The sequence below is a fragment of the Oncorhynchus clarkii genome, chromosome 15 (genome assembly GCF_045791955.1).
Source record: "Oncorhynchus clarkii lewisi isolate Uvic-CL-2024 chromosome 15, UVic_Ocla_1.0, whole genome shotgun sequence".
In the NCBI taxonomy this organism is placed as follows: Eukaryota; Metazoa; Chordata; class Actinopteri; order Salmoniformes; family Salmonidae; genus Oncorhynchus; species Oncorhynchus clarkii.
Window position 1 is genome coordinate 27,857,099 of NC_092161.1, and position 17,352 is coordinate 27,874,450.

General features: G+C 47.0%; 1 protein-coding gene across 1 annotated transcript in view; it reads right to left on the bottom strand.

Annotated features, from left to right (window-relative positions):
• Nucleotides 1-1,491: 1,491 nt before the first annotated feature.
• Nucleotides 1,492-17,352, bottom strand: part of LOC139367139 (transcriptional activator GLI3-like) — a 136,322-nt gene continuing 120,461 nt past the window's right edge. Inside the window, exons 11-15 of the mRNA XM_071105209.1 lie at nucleotides 9,560-9,709; nucleotides 9,110-9,274; nucleotides 8,348-8,632; nucleotides 5,983-6,376; nucleotides 1,492-5,365 (exon numbers count right to left, since the gene is read on the bottom strand). Coding sequence (XP_070961310.1) covers nucleotides 2,928-5,365; nucleotides 5,983-6,376; nucleotides 8,348-8,632; nucleotides 9,110-9,274; nucleotides 9,560-9,709 — 3,432 coding nt within the window. The 3' untranslated portion in view covers nucleotides 1,492-2,927. The remainder of the gene's footprint in view (nucleotides 5,366-5,982; nucleotides 6,377-8,347; nucleotides 8,633-9,109; nucleotides 9,275-9,559; nucleotides 9,710-17,352) is intronic.

The window sequence follows — 17,352 nt, forward strand, 5'->3', positions numbered from 1 at the left end:
ATAGCTAGAGGCAGAGTCACGAAGAAGAGAAATGTCTTTCTAAAGGAGACTGGTCTTCAAAGCCAAAGAGCCCATCTCATGTGTCCAGTTGGAACCATTTTTAGCTCTTCTCATTGCTGAAATCTTCTGACGCTAGGTAGTAGGTACCCTTTTGAGAGTCCTCCATTTCCTCTGTGATTGCAGTGGTAAGAGCATTTAGGAAAGGGTCTACCCATCAAAGTCTCAATGTCCAGTGGAAAGGCAAAATGATGTGAATCCCGGCTTTACTTCCGTCAAGGGCACCTAAAGGACTTGAAATGGATGCTGATGGGTTGGGTTGCCAATGTTAAAGGATTGGGTGAATTATGGGCATTGTGAAATGGCAGATGGTGAAGAGATCAATCCGAGAGATTCGGGGACTGATGAGCCATTACCTTTGATCTCTGGACTGGAGCCACAGAGAATCTACGGAGGGAAAACCGTTGGTCAAAATAAAATCTCAGTGCATCACAGAAGATTGGGGATTCACTGTATTTGCACATTTGCTTATGTATACAATAAAAAGCCAATTAAGAAGATAATGTTTTTGGACAAACCCAAAGGTAAATGCATTCCTTTATGCAATTCAGGGAATTTGTCATTTAAATGCAATTCTTACTCCTGATCAGAAGGGGGCAACAAAAGCACAGAATGCTTCTCCTTAATTCAATGTGTAAGAATTGAGGGTAGGTAGTTTGATACAGTCAGTGAGTTCGACCAGTGGCCTAGCAAGTTGCATTTCCCTTTGGTGTGTGTACTTTATCCTCTTAGATAATAAAAAAAAAAGTATTTGGCGCTAGACATTAACCCAATATGTTGGCACGACATTTGATTTGAGAGTACAGAAGCTCTGAACCGGAGGTTTATACATAAATTGTTTAGTGATTTAATCCCATTTCAAGGCCAGTGAATTCTTAGTAATGTAGTCATTCTTAGTAATGTGGTTTGTCTCATGCAGAAATGGCAGTGACGTTCGCAGTCAATGAATTGTTCATTCTATCCCATTTACTTATGTGTTATGGTGGGTTGATGACCTTAGTCCAACAAACCCATGTAACCTATGGAAGATCGGCCCCTTATCCATCCGAGTGTGTTTTATATCGTATCCAAACCAGCACACATGCAAGACAGGAGACTTTAAATATCATTTCCTTTTTTTTATTAAAACCATACAAACATTTGTGGTCAGTTATAAAATAGCAAAGTGGCTCTTCTGGCAGACGGGCAGTGCTGAGCACTACGTGCACCATTCAGAGCCAAATCTGCCTGGACTAGAAGCAGGGTCTGGGAATCCCTGCTTTAAGAGTAATTTCTTTATTGGCCCCTCGTGCCTCATCCTCATATCTGAGCTAAACCTACAGAAAGAATAATGTATTTACAGGTATAAAAACACAAAAAGGCAAGAAAATGTGAAAAAAAAAAAAAACTAAAGATGCATTTTACACATCTTGACCTTTTCAATAATCATTTTTTTTTTATATAAATGTTTATGTAAATTTTACAGGTCTCACAAAACACTTAGCATGTGTATTTTTTTTCATAATTAACAATGGAAGATTGGCAGTGATCTTTTTCTTTTCCGACAGGCAGATTTTAAGGCACATACCTCATGGCCATTCCCTCTGGTCTCCTTTGACAAGGGAATGAATTCTTACCTCTTTCAAAACAAAACACCATTGATGCACAGCTAAAAAAGACAAAAAGTACCAAATAAACACCAAAAAGATTCCGTACCTCATTGCTTTGCCACTGAAGAATAAGGAAACAATTTAATATACTGTACACACTGTCATGTGAGACTGTAAGGTGATACTAACACTGTTGAAAAAGTCGCTGCACTCCATAGTGGCAAGACATACGGTGCTGTACTACTTTGGAGAATAGAATATGGATTATCCACTATTTGAATGTCTAATAGACATCAGAATCAGATTTCTAAAATGGTCAAATATAATGGTGGATAAAAACTAACAGAACATACAAATGCTACACTTTTGGTCTGTGAATCATATGCTACTCTTAGAATGAATGGATCTGTTGGATCTGATTCTCACAAAGAAAATATACAAAAAAAACATTGTTATATACACCTGTGAGTACCATTACGGACATTGTAAAATCAAGCAATTGGAGTATGAATTAAAGAGCTACTTATGACGCTTGTGTGAATTCTAAGACTTTGAAGGCTGGTCCATTTAAACGTGGGCTCAATACCATATTATTTGTAATACTCTGTCAAACACACACCATCAATTGGTAAGACTTGGTAGAAGCACTGAGAAACACTAACATTCACATATTCGCAAAAGTAACATACTAACAAAATGACGATAGCAAAGGTGTAAATATCATTTTATAAAGCAAGTCATTATAGAAGGATAACGCCATGGGCATCCGTTGTACCATAATGGTAAATGGCACATCCAATAGGATTAGATACTTGGCACGTGCTAGTCTACGTACTTATAAAGACAGTGTTTATGTTTGACCTTGAATACAACATGCATTTATACCAACAGTGTACAGCAAAAAAAACAGCGACGATACACAGAATACTGTTTCAAAGGGACGAGACCAGAGAGGCCGTCAGAGGCCTCACTTGCTCACCATCGTAATACAAAGGGAAGGGCTTCCAAAAATAGCCTTCATTCCAGAAAAGGAATATATCTATATATACTTTTTGTCACATCCCCTGTCTCAGAAGGGAGGGGATGACACTTTTACAAAATAAATCTGATTGGCAACAAATTTGTTTCGGGGTGCACTATGTAAGTATGATAAACTCGTAATCTGTCACTTTGTCTTAAGCGTCGCCACCTTTTCCCCTCTGTTCTTTACATGCGTCAGTTTTTTCCTCTACTTCCTTTCACCAACGGGAGGGAGGGATGGAGCAAAGGAAGGAGGGAGAGTTACTGCATGATGGCTAGGAACTTGCTCTCCTCGGCGAGGGTGGTGAGCAGGGAGCTCATGTCCCCGATGGCCATGTTACTGAGGTTGGAGGGCATCATGCCCGCGGTGCTGTGGAAGGTGGCGGAGACCCGGGGCGTGGTGAGGCGGGACGAGTTCCGGGACATGCCCTGGAAGATGGAAGGGCTGATCACCCCCGACACCAGACTACCCTGGTCGTAGCCCACCCTCACGTCCTCTATCATGGCTCCGAAATCCAGCGGCAACACGTTGTCTAGCACGTTGACCAAGCCGCCCGTGCGGCTGTCCACCGAGCTTGTCACCTGGTCAGCCACCGGGGAGAGGAGGGAGGCCGCGACCGAGGAGTCCCCACCTAGCCCCACCTGCTCGTTCATGGTCTCCAGCAAACACTGCTCCTCCATTGGAGAGAAAGACGAGGTCTTGGTCTCCAGCGGGTCAAAGCACACAGCCTGGTCGCTGAAGCTCTGGTCCAGGTAGCCCTGGTCGGGAGCCTCCAGCTTCAGCCCGGACACCTGGTGGGCCAGGGAGCAGTGACTGGCTTGGTTCCTCAGACTCTGCTGCTGCTGGGTGAGGTTCTGCTGGGTAAGGTTGACATGGCTACCGTTGGTGGTGCTCTGTTGGGCATTCAGGTACTGCTGTGGTCTGGCGGGGTGCCTATAGCTGCTGTTGGCCTGCTGCAGGCGGGGGGCGGGGGCCTGGGGGTGGTGGTGAAGCGCTGGGGCCTGTGAGAGGCTGGTGAGGCTGTCCACGGAGGCCCGGCTGAGGAGCAGGTTGTCTCCAATCTGCCTGGAGGTTCCATGGTTCTGGGTCTGGTACTGCTGCTGGCTGTAGCCCTGGGGCAGAGGCCCCACAGAGATCTGGGAGAAGTCAGGCCGGCCGAAAGTGTGTGTGGGGTTGTGGCCGTTCCCTCTCATCTCCATGCAGGAGTGGGTGGTCGCCTCTAGCTTCACCCCGCCATTGACTCTGCATAGGGGTTGGGGCTGGCCTGGCTGGGCACAGCGGTTCTGGAAGTCTCTGGTAGTAACTGTCTGTTGTTGCTGCTGCACCACCATGTTCCCAAACCTCCCGAATGATGAACCGGCACCCAGACCTTGGTGCTGCTCTGTGGCGGCCCATCGGCCACACCTCTGCTGGGCCTGGACCTGGGGCTGCCTCTGGGGGGACCTCTCAGCACTCCCTGAGCTGACCTCGTTCCACTGAATGGGCATGCCGTCTTTACTGGGGCCCTCTCTCTCCAGTCCCTGCTGCTGTTGGTGGCGCTGCTGGAGACTGTGGATGCACTGGTTCAGCCCTGGGCCCTGGTCCTGTAACTCCCCTCCAGGGAGATGGCCATTGTCCCCAGCCACATGGTTCTCCAGGTGGTTGTTGTAGGAGTCTGCCTGGTCCTGTGAGCGGAGGTACTGCACCAGGTCGTCAGGCAGCATGTCCTCATCCCCCAGCAGCAGGGCTCCCTCCTCCTCCTCCATAGCCAGGGCCTCCAGGGCCGCATGCTCCATGATACTGGGGGGGCAGGGAGAGGAAAGCAGGCCCCCTCTCTGGAGATTCCCCTCTGAGCGTGTGTAGTTCTGCAGGCTGAAGCTGCGGCCCTCTGCCGTGGGATGCTGGAGGCCTGCTAGAGGGGGAAGTGGGTGGATGTTGTTAAGGCTGCTGAAGCGCTGGACCTGGGGCAGCCCGAGGAACTCCGGGTGGGTTTGCTGAGGCTGGGTCCGCACGGGGTCGCTAGCCCTCCGGTCCGGGCCGTTCCCCGGGCCCTCGCCGGGGTAATAGCCCCTTCGCCGGTAGTCTCGGTACCCGCCGTGGCCCCCGTACCCATTGGTGGTGCTGCCATCGCTGCAGCGGCGCGGCCTGACCAGTGGGGGCAGCGCGTGGTTGCCTCCACATCCGTCTTGGCCATCGCCCATCATGGCCATGCGGGTCTTCAGGCTCATGCGCTCCATGTTGGGCAGCGGCGTGGGGGGTGGGCCGCCCGTGGCAGCAGCGTACTTGGCCTTTAGGTGGTAGTGCTGCGCAGGCGTGAGGTTGAGCATACCCTTGGAGCCTCCCCCGACGCCCGCCCACCCTCCACCCACAAACACTCCACCTCCTCCCCCGCACTGGCTGGCCTCGCTGGAACGGCGTGAGGCATCAGTGGAGATGGGGTCATAGGAGTCGGTGGAGCTAAGGTTGTGGTGGCGGCGGTGGTGACCAGGGGTGTTGGCCGCCTCGCTCTGGGACGCCTGGCTGGAGCGCCGTGACGAGAAGCACGGAGAGATGCCCGAGGAGCGCCGGCTGCTGCTCAGGTAGGCCGAGCTGGTGGCGCTGCCACTGCTGTCCCGCCGGTCACCGTGCTCGATGCCGCGGAGCAGGCTGAGCACCGTCAGCTCTGTGCTACCCAGCTCGGGACGAGGAGGAGGCTGGGATAACCTGCCCAGGCATGAACCTGAGAGAGAGGAGTGAGAGAGCGAGGGAGGATGGGGAGAGAGGAAAAGAGAGAGAGAAAGAGACAGAGGGTGGAAGGGAAAAGAAGGGGCAGTGGAAATGTATGTGGGGGGGAAACAGAGAAGGAGGGGGAGAAAGAGAGAGAGTGTGGAGAGAGAGAAAGATGAACACAATATAAGTGAGGAGAGATCCCTCAGACAGATGCAACCTTCTCACAAACACAGTTTGGCCATGAAATTCTATTACATGCTCTAATCACTGATGTGATATATGATGTGATATGATATGGGTTTGATTCTGATTTCCAGCGGAACATTTGTTAAGCCTGTGAATTCAAGTCCGATCTGCAGGGAGGGAAATTCCAGGTAATCAAACCGTGATCTGCTGAGACATTTGGAGTTTTTTTCACAACCCAATACTAGTGTCAATATTATTTTACATATCTATTGGCCTTTACAGTGTTCAGGGATGTTTAATACTGATATTGAATGTCCATGGAGTAAAACACACTTCTCAGCCTAAGTCTCTGTAATGAAACACTATTATTCTTTGTGTAACATAAGCATGGCCTCAGAGGACCAGGACAGGGTGGTGGATATGAGCATGGTGGATCCTTACCCAGCACGGCAGGTCCCTTGGGTGGCGGTGTGGGGGACAGGGGGCCCACCCTGGGCATAAGGGCTCCTCCTCCTCCATTCACCTGCTTCAGCCTCTCCATCTTCATGTGCTCCATCCATCTCATGGGCCGGCCCACGTTCCTCCTCGCCTGCAGCGCCAACGTAGCCGCCGTGGCTGTCGACACCGTGGAGTCCATTATGGGGGCGTCACGGCCCCCCTCCAACTCCTCCAAACCCTCCTCCTCCTCCAGCTCCTCGTCTTCCTCTCCCGGCCCCTCGCCCAGTCCCACCACCCCTCCCCTCACAGCAAGCTGGACTCCATGGCTGGGATAGGCGCTGATGGGGGACTGGTCACTGCTGCATGTAGACTGACCGCCAGGGCTTGGCTGAGACGTCTGTGTGGGGGGCGGGTGTAAGGGTATAGGGAGGATCAAGTAAAAGATGAGAAGAAGTAGAATCGATTATTACCAAGTACACGTGACACACTGAGAACACGTTCATTTTCTCAAAGGTCTGCGAAATATGATTAAAACACACGATGACACCATGTGATGCAGCTGCCTGGGACATGCTTTCCACAGGAGTAAACAACAACACAATGGCATTTCTGATTGTGATTGGTCATTTTAATTCATTGAGTCCGGGCATGACCTACCACCTTCATATCTACAGACCAGGTTTGCATTTAACTGTCATTGCAGCAGTAGACATGAACACAGAGCACGGTTTGTCCATTGGTTTGTCCAATGTCTTCTGTTTTGTAAACAACGTCAACTGAATCACGGAAGCGTGAGTAACGCCTCCCCTGTGTGTCGTCCAATGGACCGGTCCAGACTATAACAAACACTCCCGTGAAGGTAGTGGGATATAGACTATTTTCAGACAAAGGGGTGGGGGTGGACAAAGGCTTCTTTTCAGCCTAACTAAGGCCTAATTTGGTTGTTTACTCTAATTTACCCAAAATGGAGATCAGTGAAGAGAAAAATATTCACTTTTTGGCACGGTGCAAAACTGCAAAGCGAGACATTCCTTTCCTGTAGTTTGAATGGTCCGGATTCCACCAAATGCATTCGGCTGCACAATAGAGCCCCCGGCAGTGTTGGGCATACTTTTAATACACATAAACAATGTTGGAAATACACTTAGTTCTGCCCCAAGGTATTTCACTTTTGCTCTCCAAAATAAGAAAACGTTTTGATGAGAATGAAGATTTCTCATTGCCACATTGCAATGTGAAGTGTGTAAAAAAAAAAGACGTAGCGGCTGTGACCGTGGACAGTTTTCTAAAGACGTCTAATGAGCTAAATGATGATGCCACAAGGGAGGAGGATAAAAGGTAAACAGACTCATTTTGAATGAAATGGCTACTGAAAGGATGTTAATAACAAGGTGAATGAGGCACGAGGGTTTTTACAAATGCAATATGGCAACATGAAGGGACACCTATCTCACCTGATTACCCACTGTCCATAGAGAGAGAGAGAGAGAGAGAAAAAGGGAAGAGCAAAGCACGGCGCATTGGACAAAAGAAAACATTCATTTGTTATAGTGTTATTCGTAAGAGGTTAGATCACACGTAAAACCCATGTGCTGTACACGTCCCCGGCTGACGTCCCAGTAATCATGTTCGGTTTAAGTGAGCATCATGGTATAGTACATGGTTAGAGTTAAAGTGAATATATACTGAGTATACCAAACATTAGGAACACCATTTAGTTGCACAAACCCCCCCACCCTTTTGCCCTCAGAACAGCCTCAATTCGTCAGGGTATTTGGTATTTTATTAGGATCCCCATTAGCTGTTGTAAAAGCAGCAGCTACTCTTCCTGGATTCTACAAAGTGTTGAAAGCGTTCCACAGGGATGCTGGCCCATGTTGACTCCAATGCTTCCCACATTTGTGTCAAGTTGGCTGGATGTCCTTTGACACAAATCAGTGCGCCTGGCATCTACTACCATACCCCGTTCAAAGGCACTTAAATCGCTGTCTTGCCCATTCACCCTCTGAATGGCACACAGACACAATCCATGTCTCAATTGTGTCAGGGCTTAAAAATCCTTGTTTAACCAATCTTCTCCCCTTTATCTACACTGATCGAAGTGGATTTAACAACATTAAATGATCATAGCTTTCACTTGAGCAGGTGTCCTTAATGTTTTGTTCACCCAGTAGAGCATCGTTAGAACCTATTAAGGTGACATTTCAGATAGAGGGGCTGCTATCCCCATAGAAATATAATTACTAAATCGGCCAATCCCCATCCAATTTACCATTCCGTGATGGGTGAACCAACAGCAGTAATTATATTTCTCGGGTTATCCCATCATGCAGTGTATGTTACAGTGTGCCCTCAGAGAGGGGCTCACCATAGGCTTTTCCGTCTTGATGGACTTGACCTGCAGACATTCGTCCTGTTTCGAGGTAGCGTGGTTGTACTCCCTTTGGTCTGCGTATCCCCCTAGTTGCCCCGGCGACCGGCCCTGTCCGTTGCCCCCCTCTCGGGACTGCGGCGGGGGACGTGGGAAGGCGTCGCTGCGCTGCTTCTTGGTCACGTGCGCCTCTGGCCCGTGCACGGTCTTTACGTGCTTGCGTAGGGAGCTGGGGTCCGTGTAGCGTTTGGTGCAGCCAGGGATCTTACACACGTAGGGTTTCTGGAACATAGAGATACATTATATTGCATTATATTATTAGTATAGGATATTATGTTAGTATACGGTTCTATTTAATTCTATGTTCTGGAAGGAGAGAGGAGAACAGATGGGGCCAGTGACAGGATGCTTCTGTTTCTAAAGGCCTCCAGCAATGAACCGCATACACATATACAGTCAGTGGCGTACGGAGATAACTTGTTGCTGAGCTGTGTGTGTGCGCGCTGTGTGAGTGAACCTGTGTGTTTGCGAGCGTGTGTGTGTATGTGTGTGTGTGTGAGTGAACCTGTGTGTTTGTGTGTGTGTGTGTGTGTGTGTGTGTGTGTGTGTGTGTGCGTGTGTGTGTGTGTGTGTGTGTGTTTGCGTGCGTGTGTGTGTGTGTGCGTGCGTGTGTGTGTGTGTGAGTAAACCTGTGTGTTTGCGTGCGTGCGTGTGTGTGTGTGTGTGTGTGTGTGTGTGTGTGTGTGTGTGTGTGTGTACCTCGTTGGAGTGTGTGCGGTTCTGGTGCTTGGCTCTGTCGGAGGCGTTGGAGAAGGCCTTGTTGCAGCCCTCGTGTTCACAGACGTACGGCTTCTCTCCGGTGTGGGAGCGCAAATGAGTCTTCAGGTTCTCCAGGCGAGAGTAGGCCTTGGGACATCCCTCAAACTGCGAAGAAGAAGAAGAAGAATGAGAAAAGAGAGCGATGAGGAGTCGGAACCCACACACTCATCAAACACAGCTCTAATGCTTACTCCTGGCCGAGACCAGTTAACCTCAACAATATATATAACTGACGAAGGTAGAAGTGTGACAGATTGTTTATTAAATGTAAGGATGCACCATCCTCACATACCCACAACCATCTAACAACCGCTAACTCTTTATGCATTCCTATATCTAAGCCCATGATGTAAAATAAACATTGTGGGAGTGTTGTGGGAGCGTTCTCACGGTGCATCTGTGTGGTTTCTCCCCGGTGTGTCTCCTCATGTGGACCACCAGCATGTACTGGGCCTTAAAGGGCTTCTGTTCCCGAGAACATTCATCCCAGTGACACACAAACTCCTTCTTCTCCCCGTGGATGTGGTCGTTGTTGATGTGCTGAGAGAGGAAACAAGCAGAGGTCAATCACAAGTCAATCTGGATTCAATGTGATTTGTTATGATTCAATATAATCATTATGATTCAGTTGATTCGTTATTCATTATGAATCAAGACCGGTAGGAGTCAACAGTATTTTGTCTGTAGAGAAGCTGCTTTAACCAGACGTGTAGTGACTGGCGAGCACCACAAGGGGGCCAAGGGACCCAGAATAGGTGCAGTGTTACCAGAGTATGTGAGCAGAGCATGGAGCAGAGCGTGCCTAATTTGACTGGAGCGTGGAGCATCGGCCTTCTCGCCTTGTCCAATTTCGCTCCAGTAGCACTCACGTCTACTTGTGTGTTGTTATAGCCCCTTGCTTTAGCTACTGTCATGGAGTTCGCTAAATCTTTTCAGAAAACTGATTAAAAAAAAACAGGTGCAAAATCAAGGTGAGGACCAAGAGCAAGAGAGGGTCATTGTGGAATCTGAAAAGACAGGAATCCCAAAAGCATGATGGTGTACTTACTATGTGCACATGCTAAAATAAAGGAATGAGGTGGGTAGATAACTAAGTGTGTCATTGTAGCAAAGTATTTATAAACTAAAATTCACATCTCTTAAAAGTGTCCTTCATTTATGTTATATTATCTATACAATAGGCCATAATTGATTTTGCCCCAATAGGCCTGGCATATTCCAATTTTCAAGGAGCTTTCCATTTTGATTGGGTTATTTTGCCTAAAAACCTTCCGGCCTACATATATATATATATATATATATATATATATATATATATATATATATATATATATATATATATAAAAAGAAAACTCTGAATCCCTGTCCAGCCTGGCAAGAGTGGCCAAAAGGGTGTTTAGCATCCTCAGTGGCTCTGCAAGTGAGGAGAGGATATCCTCCGCTGTTGGTCTGCTCTCCAGGCACCATCTCATGATCCTGAAGCCACAGACTGGCAAAACTCGTGTTTCTAAAAATGTAGACTGCCTAATAAGGCATTTTTTGTTTAATTTGTATTTAATTCTAAGTAAGTCACAGCCTATGATGACAATTTATAGACTGTGATGAATTAATACAACAAAATGTTATTTAGTGCTTAATGTCCCCGAATCCATACAAGCCTGGTGTATTGCACTTGAAAATGCGTCACAATATATTTCTTTGTAGGCTATAGCCTTGAAATAATTGAAATAATATAGCCTAAATAATTCATGTCTGTTCTTCTTAGGCTCCCTGTCTGGCTCCTGACCTATTTAGAGTGTTTATATGCTGTTTAATATGACATGTAGCCTATTTGAAATGAGAGCTTCTTACAATCACCTTTTCATGTTTATTAAAATAATTTTGAAGCGGCAGTTTTAGCGCAGCAGTTGGAAAGGACTTTGAGCGCCGGAGCGCTCAGGAGTCCACGAGCGATGAGCGGGAAATCCGACTGCTCAACTCACATCCTCTGAGTGTTACAGAGAACGAAGCAGTAGGAAGCAAATAACGGCAGTTGGAGAAAGGGAACTCTTTCTGTTGCACACATTATGTATGTATACACATGACAGAGCGGGGAAACCACGTATTTAATGGAAAAGGAACATTCAAAATAAGGACCAAATCCCACAGTTGACAGAGACTTATTTACTTTGTGCCAAGTCCAGTAAATCCCTCCTGAAGTTCCTTCCTCATCATATATTTTCTTAGCTTTCTTTTCAGTGTTATCATCCATCATTGTTTCCCCAATCATTTTTTCTCTCTCTAACTTTCTATCTCCTCCCATTGTTTCATATTCTCTCTCTCCATTCCCTTTTCTTCCATTCAAATTTGTACTCTGAGGAATAAAGGGGAGACTCGTGAGTCTCAGTGTCCGATCTGAAACAGGCTTTTCAAATAAAACCCTGTCACTTCCCATCACATGGGGGCTCCTGCCCCTCTGTGACAAGTGCTGACAGTTGTGCTGCCGTGGCAACTTCCAATCTGAGGCTTGGGGGGGGAGAATCTAAAGTTCACTCAAAGTGTCTCAAATGCCAGAGCTTTACATCTCCAGCAAAGCATTATATCTAGTGAGCACGACACAGCCCTGGTTTCTCTCTCTCACCTCCTCTCTCTCGCCTCATCCCTCCCTCTCTAAACTCTGTCTCTCTGTCTCTCTCTGTCTGTCTCTCTCTGTCTCTCTCTGTCTCTCTCTGTCTGTCTTACACACTGACCAGTAAAAAGGGGTAAGTGGACGGTTAAAGGGGGATAAGAGAGTAAAGACAAAGAGAAGAAGAAAAAAAAAGGCACACAGACTTGGAATCCTCCGGGGATGAAGTCAACATCTGGCCCTCTCACAAAGACAACAGTGTAGTGTGGTGGCCTCTGAAGGGCCTTTCCGGGAGACAGACACAATATCCTGACCAAAAGGAACCTGTCTTATTACATTCCTGAGCAGAGACGGGGAGAGAGACCTCTGCCTTAGGGGGATGGGAAAGAAACAGGGGGATAAATAGAGACTTGACTTTGAGAGGTCTTAAACGTCTGGGAGAAACAAGTCATTTTTAGAGTATCTTTGTGTTGTCTTGTAACACATTTTGAGCAACCAAACAACAGGAGGGGAACAGCAGAAGACAAGAATAAGAGAAAGAAGGGGGAGTCAGTCGAGTGTTAGAGGTAAAGAGGTGCAGAGGGAGGGGAGTTCATCCTCCCATTCCACTTTATGACACAAAGGCAGCCTGTCCTGCCTCTTCAACTACTGTACTGAAGAACCCACATACTTATAAAGACACTCCCAAGAAGTCAGGGCAGTGTGTGTGTGTGTGTGTGTGTGTGTGTGTGTGTGTGTGTGTGTGTGTGTGTGTGTGTGTGTGTGTGTGTGTGTGTGTGTGTGTGTGTGTGTGTGTGTGTGTGTGTGTGTGTGTGTGTGTGTGTGTGTGCGCCTGTGTGTGTGTGCGCCTGTGTGTGTGTGTGTGTGTGTGTGTCCAGACAAAGGTAGCATTGTCCCCAGCCAGCAGCCCCTCCCCCTGTCCAGTCTGTGACCCAACACTCAAGCCTGTGGGGTCCTGACCAGGGCACCGTCACAGACTTTTGTTCCCATCAAAGGAAGGGATGTACCCCTAAACAGACAGAACCCTATGAAGTCGGACCTTACTTCAAGAGAAAGGCCCCCATGGGCCCTCGAGACTCAGAAAAATTGCACTTAACTAACCCCTAATGTAGTGGGAGCCAGGGGTGTCCTACACAGGCAATATGATGACAGAACAAGTGCGCTAAAACTGCCATCTCTTCACCAGCCACATGCACTTTCCTGCCCTGTTCTGCTCTCAGAGTCCAACTACATCAATCCGTTACACAATGCAATCGTTAAGTTCCGGCTCCAATTGACTTTACGTATCAACAAGGGTCCTCCATTCATTTCAACCTGACACGTTTACATTTTTGGAGTGACAAAAAAATTATAATCCCAGAGAGAAAACGATTGGGGGGTTGGAGATTGAGAGCCGTGGACATTCGTTTTCCCTTAGATTGATCTTCCCTCCTCCTGTCACAAAACCGCTCCTCACTCCTTCCCCTCCCTTTCCCCTCCGTCTCTGTGAGGGAATCCCTGTGGCAAGCGATCAGTCTGCGTCGCGCGCCGTTCCATATCCCCTAGCTGAGTGCAATGGGAGGGATGGGAGCACCTCAGTGTTGTTGTGCTGTTGGCACCCGCTCCCCTGTTCCCCCTCGACCCCCCCCCCCCAAAACCCCTCCCGCCAGCCCGTACAAATGACCAGGGGCCGTTGACGGATGTGATGCATGGGGCCCGGCGCTGACAGAGAGGGGCCCGGGCCGCAGACGACCCTAATGGTCATGATCTAATGGCAATTTGTATTGAATCAATAATCTCAATGCTGAGCGGATGGACAGACAGGACGTGTTGGACCCTGCGTAATGGACAAACTGGGGCTGATAGCCGCAGCACACAAGCGGGTTATTCATCTTCACCCTGGCAGCTTATTGGCCACTGAGATGGATTCAGGAGTAAGAGGGGCAGAGGGAGACACAGGCGCGGGCTGGGATGAGCACAGAGTGCACACACACACACACACACACACACACACACACAGTACACATACTCTTACAGGTATAGAGTGACGTATCAATGTTAGTGTATAATAACACACTGATATAACACGTTGACATACAAACACACACACATCATTTGATATGCATAATTTGCATAGGACAGGTACAGAATATACTCAAAGGAAATGGTATTATTTATTATTTTCACTCACTCCAGATCATTTCATGGATTTACACCTACAGAGCAAATTGGCTAGCGTTACCTAGTGTTGATTTTTCAGTGTAACAGAACAATTAACACTGCAAGTGTTAAATTAACCCTCATTGGTGTAAAATAACCCCAGTGTTGGTGTTAATAACAGCGTTGAACCAAAAACATGCCCACCATTATCATATTTCCCAGCATGCTCTATTGTAGGTTGATTTTTTAGAACTGTTTGTTTCAATATCTATGCTTTGTACATTGATTGGTTCATTTATATTTTGCTACTCAAATATAAATTACATACATTTTCTAAACTAATATGTTACTTGGATTTATTGCACCCGTTACGGAAATGGTTGTTCCAATTGCTTTAGGTAGTCTTATAGCATAGTCTTCCCAACCCTGGGAGTCATTCCGAATGCAGGCTGTAGCTACAAATGACAAATTACAAAGGTTGGCTATCCCCTCTCTGGCTGATTTCCAAACGTGATGGGGAAACGAGGCTTCCTGAAGTATTGAAGCTTTCCAGCCAATGTTGTCGAAAATAAGTTCATTACTCAGAGCTTCCTTATCTGTTCACAATTAGTGACATCTGCTGGTCAGCAATAAATAGCAACGTGTGATTATCAGATTTTTTTCCCTCCACTGATTTTACAAAACACCATGGCGCAGCGGCAAGTCGTTGGCTTTAATAGCCTACAATCAGTTGGATTAGCAGGTTCGCATCTTACTTCATGCTTCCCTTTTTTGCCTTCAAGTTGACTATTTTTCAAAAACGGAATCTATGGCACTATTTAGGATGCTTAAGACAGAAGCTTATACTATACTAAATTAAACAAATGATTTGGACAACAGTGCAGAAAGGTGTGCTTTCACATAAAACCATTTTTGAAATAGTGTGACTTCAACGGGATTCGACCTCATATCTGTCCCTGAATGTTCCGTAGTTCCCTATGCTACCTGCTAAGCTACCGGTCAGGTGGAACAACAAGTACAAAAATCCTAACTATATTTATAAGTACGGTATCCAGTAGAGGTCAGTGTTTGAAAGCAGTGTCAGTGTTTGAAAGCAGCATCGAAGAAAGCACCGGAACCACATCGAAATCAGTGGGATCTCGCATTTTGGAAAAAGCACTTGATCAAACGAAGCGTCGGACGTCATAGATGACGTACTTCTGATAAAGTGATACGCGCATCGGCACACTGCTTCGAAGTTAGCTGCTTAGCAATTTCGACGCATGCCTCAGAGCTCCAGTATCAAATGTAACATCACTAGATTCCAATAGGATTTACACGTCACTTTGCAAGCCAGTATAATGTCACTTGCAGGCTTGCTGTGGCCTGTAAACCATGCATTTTAGGCCACTGTATTAGGGTAAATCTAGGCCCTCAAAATAAGGCCTTATAAAATACATATTGTATTGTGTTAAAGAATTCAATTTTAATGTTAACATACTCGCTTAGGATCTTGGTGAATTCCAAAGGACTGAAAATGGATGGTGGTATCTCTACAAGTCACTTGAAAGGCAAGGCACCATGGGAAATATGCAAATAAGGCATTATACTAAGGAAAGTGTTAATGTAACACTGTTCCAGTGTCTATACGGGTCCACACTTTCAGTGTTAAACGTAACACTTGGTGTTGATTTAACCCTGGAGAATGTGCTGTGCATGTATTATAGCTACACAATGCATACACATAAACACACCAGATGCACAGAATCCCATCAATACTTCACCACTTTCCTCCATTTTCCCCAACCACTTCGAAATCCATCCACAGTGCATCCTTATCAAACTCTTTCTGGGACATACATTAGAATGCAAGCGTGCATGAAAATAGGGCCTGTTTACAAGGCAATTTCACTAAGCTGTGGGACCCGCAACACCGTTTAGCTTTATCAAACAGAGCCTAATAAATCATATGCTCTTTTGTGATGTCAATTGCTGAAGTGCTTTGTGCAAAGAAAGAAAAAATTGGGGAAAAGAGGCAAGGGAGGGAGGGATATGGAGGGATGGAGGGAGGTAGAGAGTGAGGGAGTGGAGGAGGGAGGGGGGGTTTAGAACTGGCATGTGTAATTCAGCACAGCCTTTTCATCTTGGAGTAAGATACTCCAGACAGATAAGGTGCCTAATCCTTCTCCTGATCAAAAAAGAATCTGCATTTTACCAATTAAAGGGCTGCGCCAGCAGGCGGAGAGGGGGCCGCATTCTGACTGAGCCCAACTTTATCTCCCTTCAACACCGGGGAGGCACGCAGGCTGCAACCACCGTCTTATAGCATGGTTGTATACTGGGGGAGCTAACAGGGGAGCTAACGCTAACATCATGCCATCTCCATCTAAGAGCAAGGACATTACAACGCCACCTAGGGAGATGACCCAGAATAGGGGGAGGGGGGAGGTCGAAGTTGACTGCTACTTTCAACATGCAGGTACACACACAACCCAGCTCAGGGTCACCCCGTTTGAGACCCTTTTTGACCCCCCCCCCCCCCCCCCCACCCACCCACTTAGACTCTGCAACATCTCTCCAAAGACACCCCAGTTCAAAACCTCCCAAACATCTCAGACAGAGACATTAAAGAATCCAGCACCAACCGCTTATCTTTAAAAGTGCTCCCTCGGAGGGTACAGAGGAAAAGGAGAGAAGACGAGTGGGAGCGTGAGCGTGAGAGTGATGCTAAAAAAGGTATTGGAGTTTGAGGAGGGTGAAGTGGGGGAAGGGAGGTCGATGTTGAGAGGCAGAGTTGAAATAAGTGATAGAGAGAGAGAGAGGGAGGGAGAAAGAAATTAAATAAATACAGCAACTGAAAATTGACACCCGCCTCGCTTTTGCTGACTGGGTAGGCCAGATAAGTGAGCTAAATTGCGTAGATGCGATGTTTATCTTATCAGCGGCACCGAGAGCGCTTAAACGCGGATGATAAAGGAACGGGCACAGCGTGTCCTGGCGCCAGTGCATTTGTAGAGTGTAAAAATGTGCATCAGGAGCGCGACAGGAGCCGCTTTTGAACCAAGGTGGAAAGCAATGAGGGTGGTGTACGGCGGATTTGAATTCCAATTCATCTTCGTAACCATCACTTTTTTAACACTTCAAATAGTAGTTTTGAAGTGTATAACTTGCCTCACTTGCTTCAGATAGCAGTTTAATTTAGAGTTTTTGCCTAATATCAGACTATTGACAAAGAACAATCGATAGAAAACAATCAAACAATTCCAAATGTATCAGAACTGAAAACTATGTTGTTAACTTTACCTCACACTACCAATCAAAGCCAGGCTGGAGGCATATTCTATTACTTTACTCCATAACCATTCTATAAGATGAGCTTAAATAAAGGGGGAAGGGATATCCCATTGTTTGGCTGTATGAACCCCCCCCCCCCCCCCCCCCCCAGCATTAGAGGAGAGAC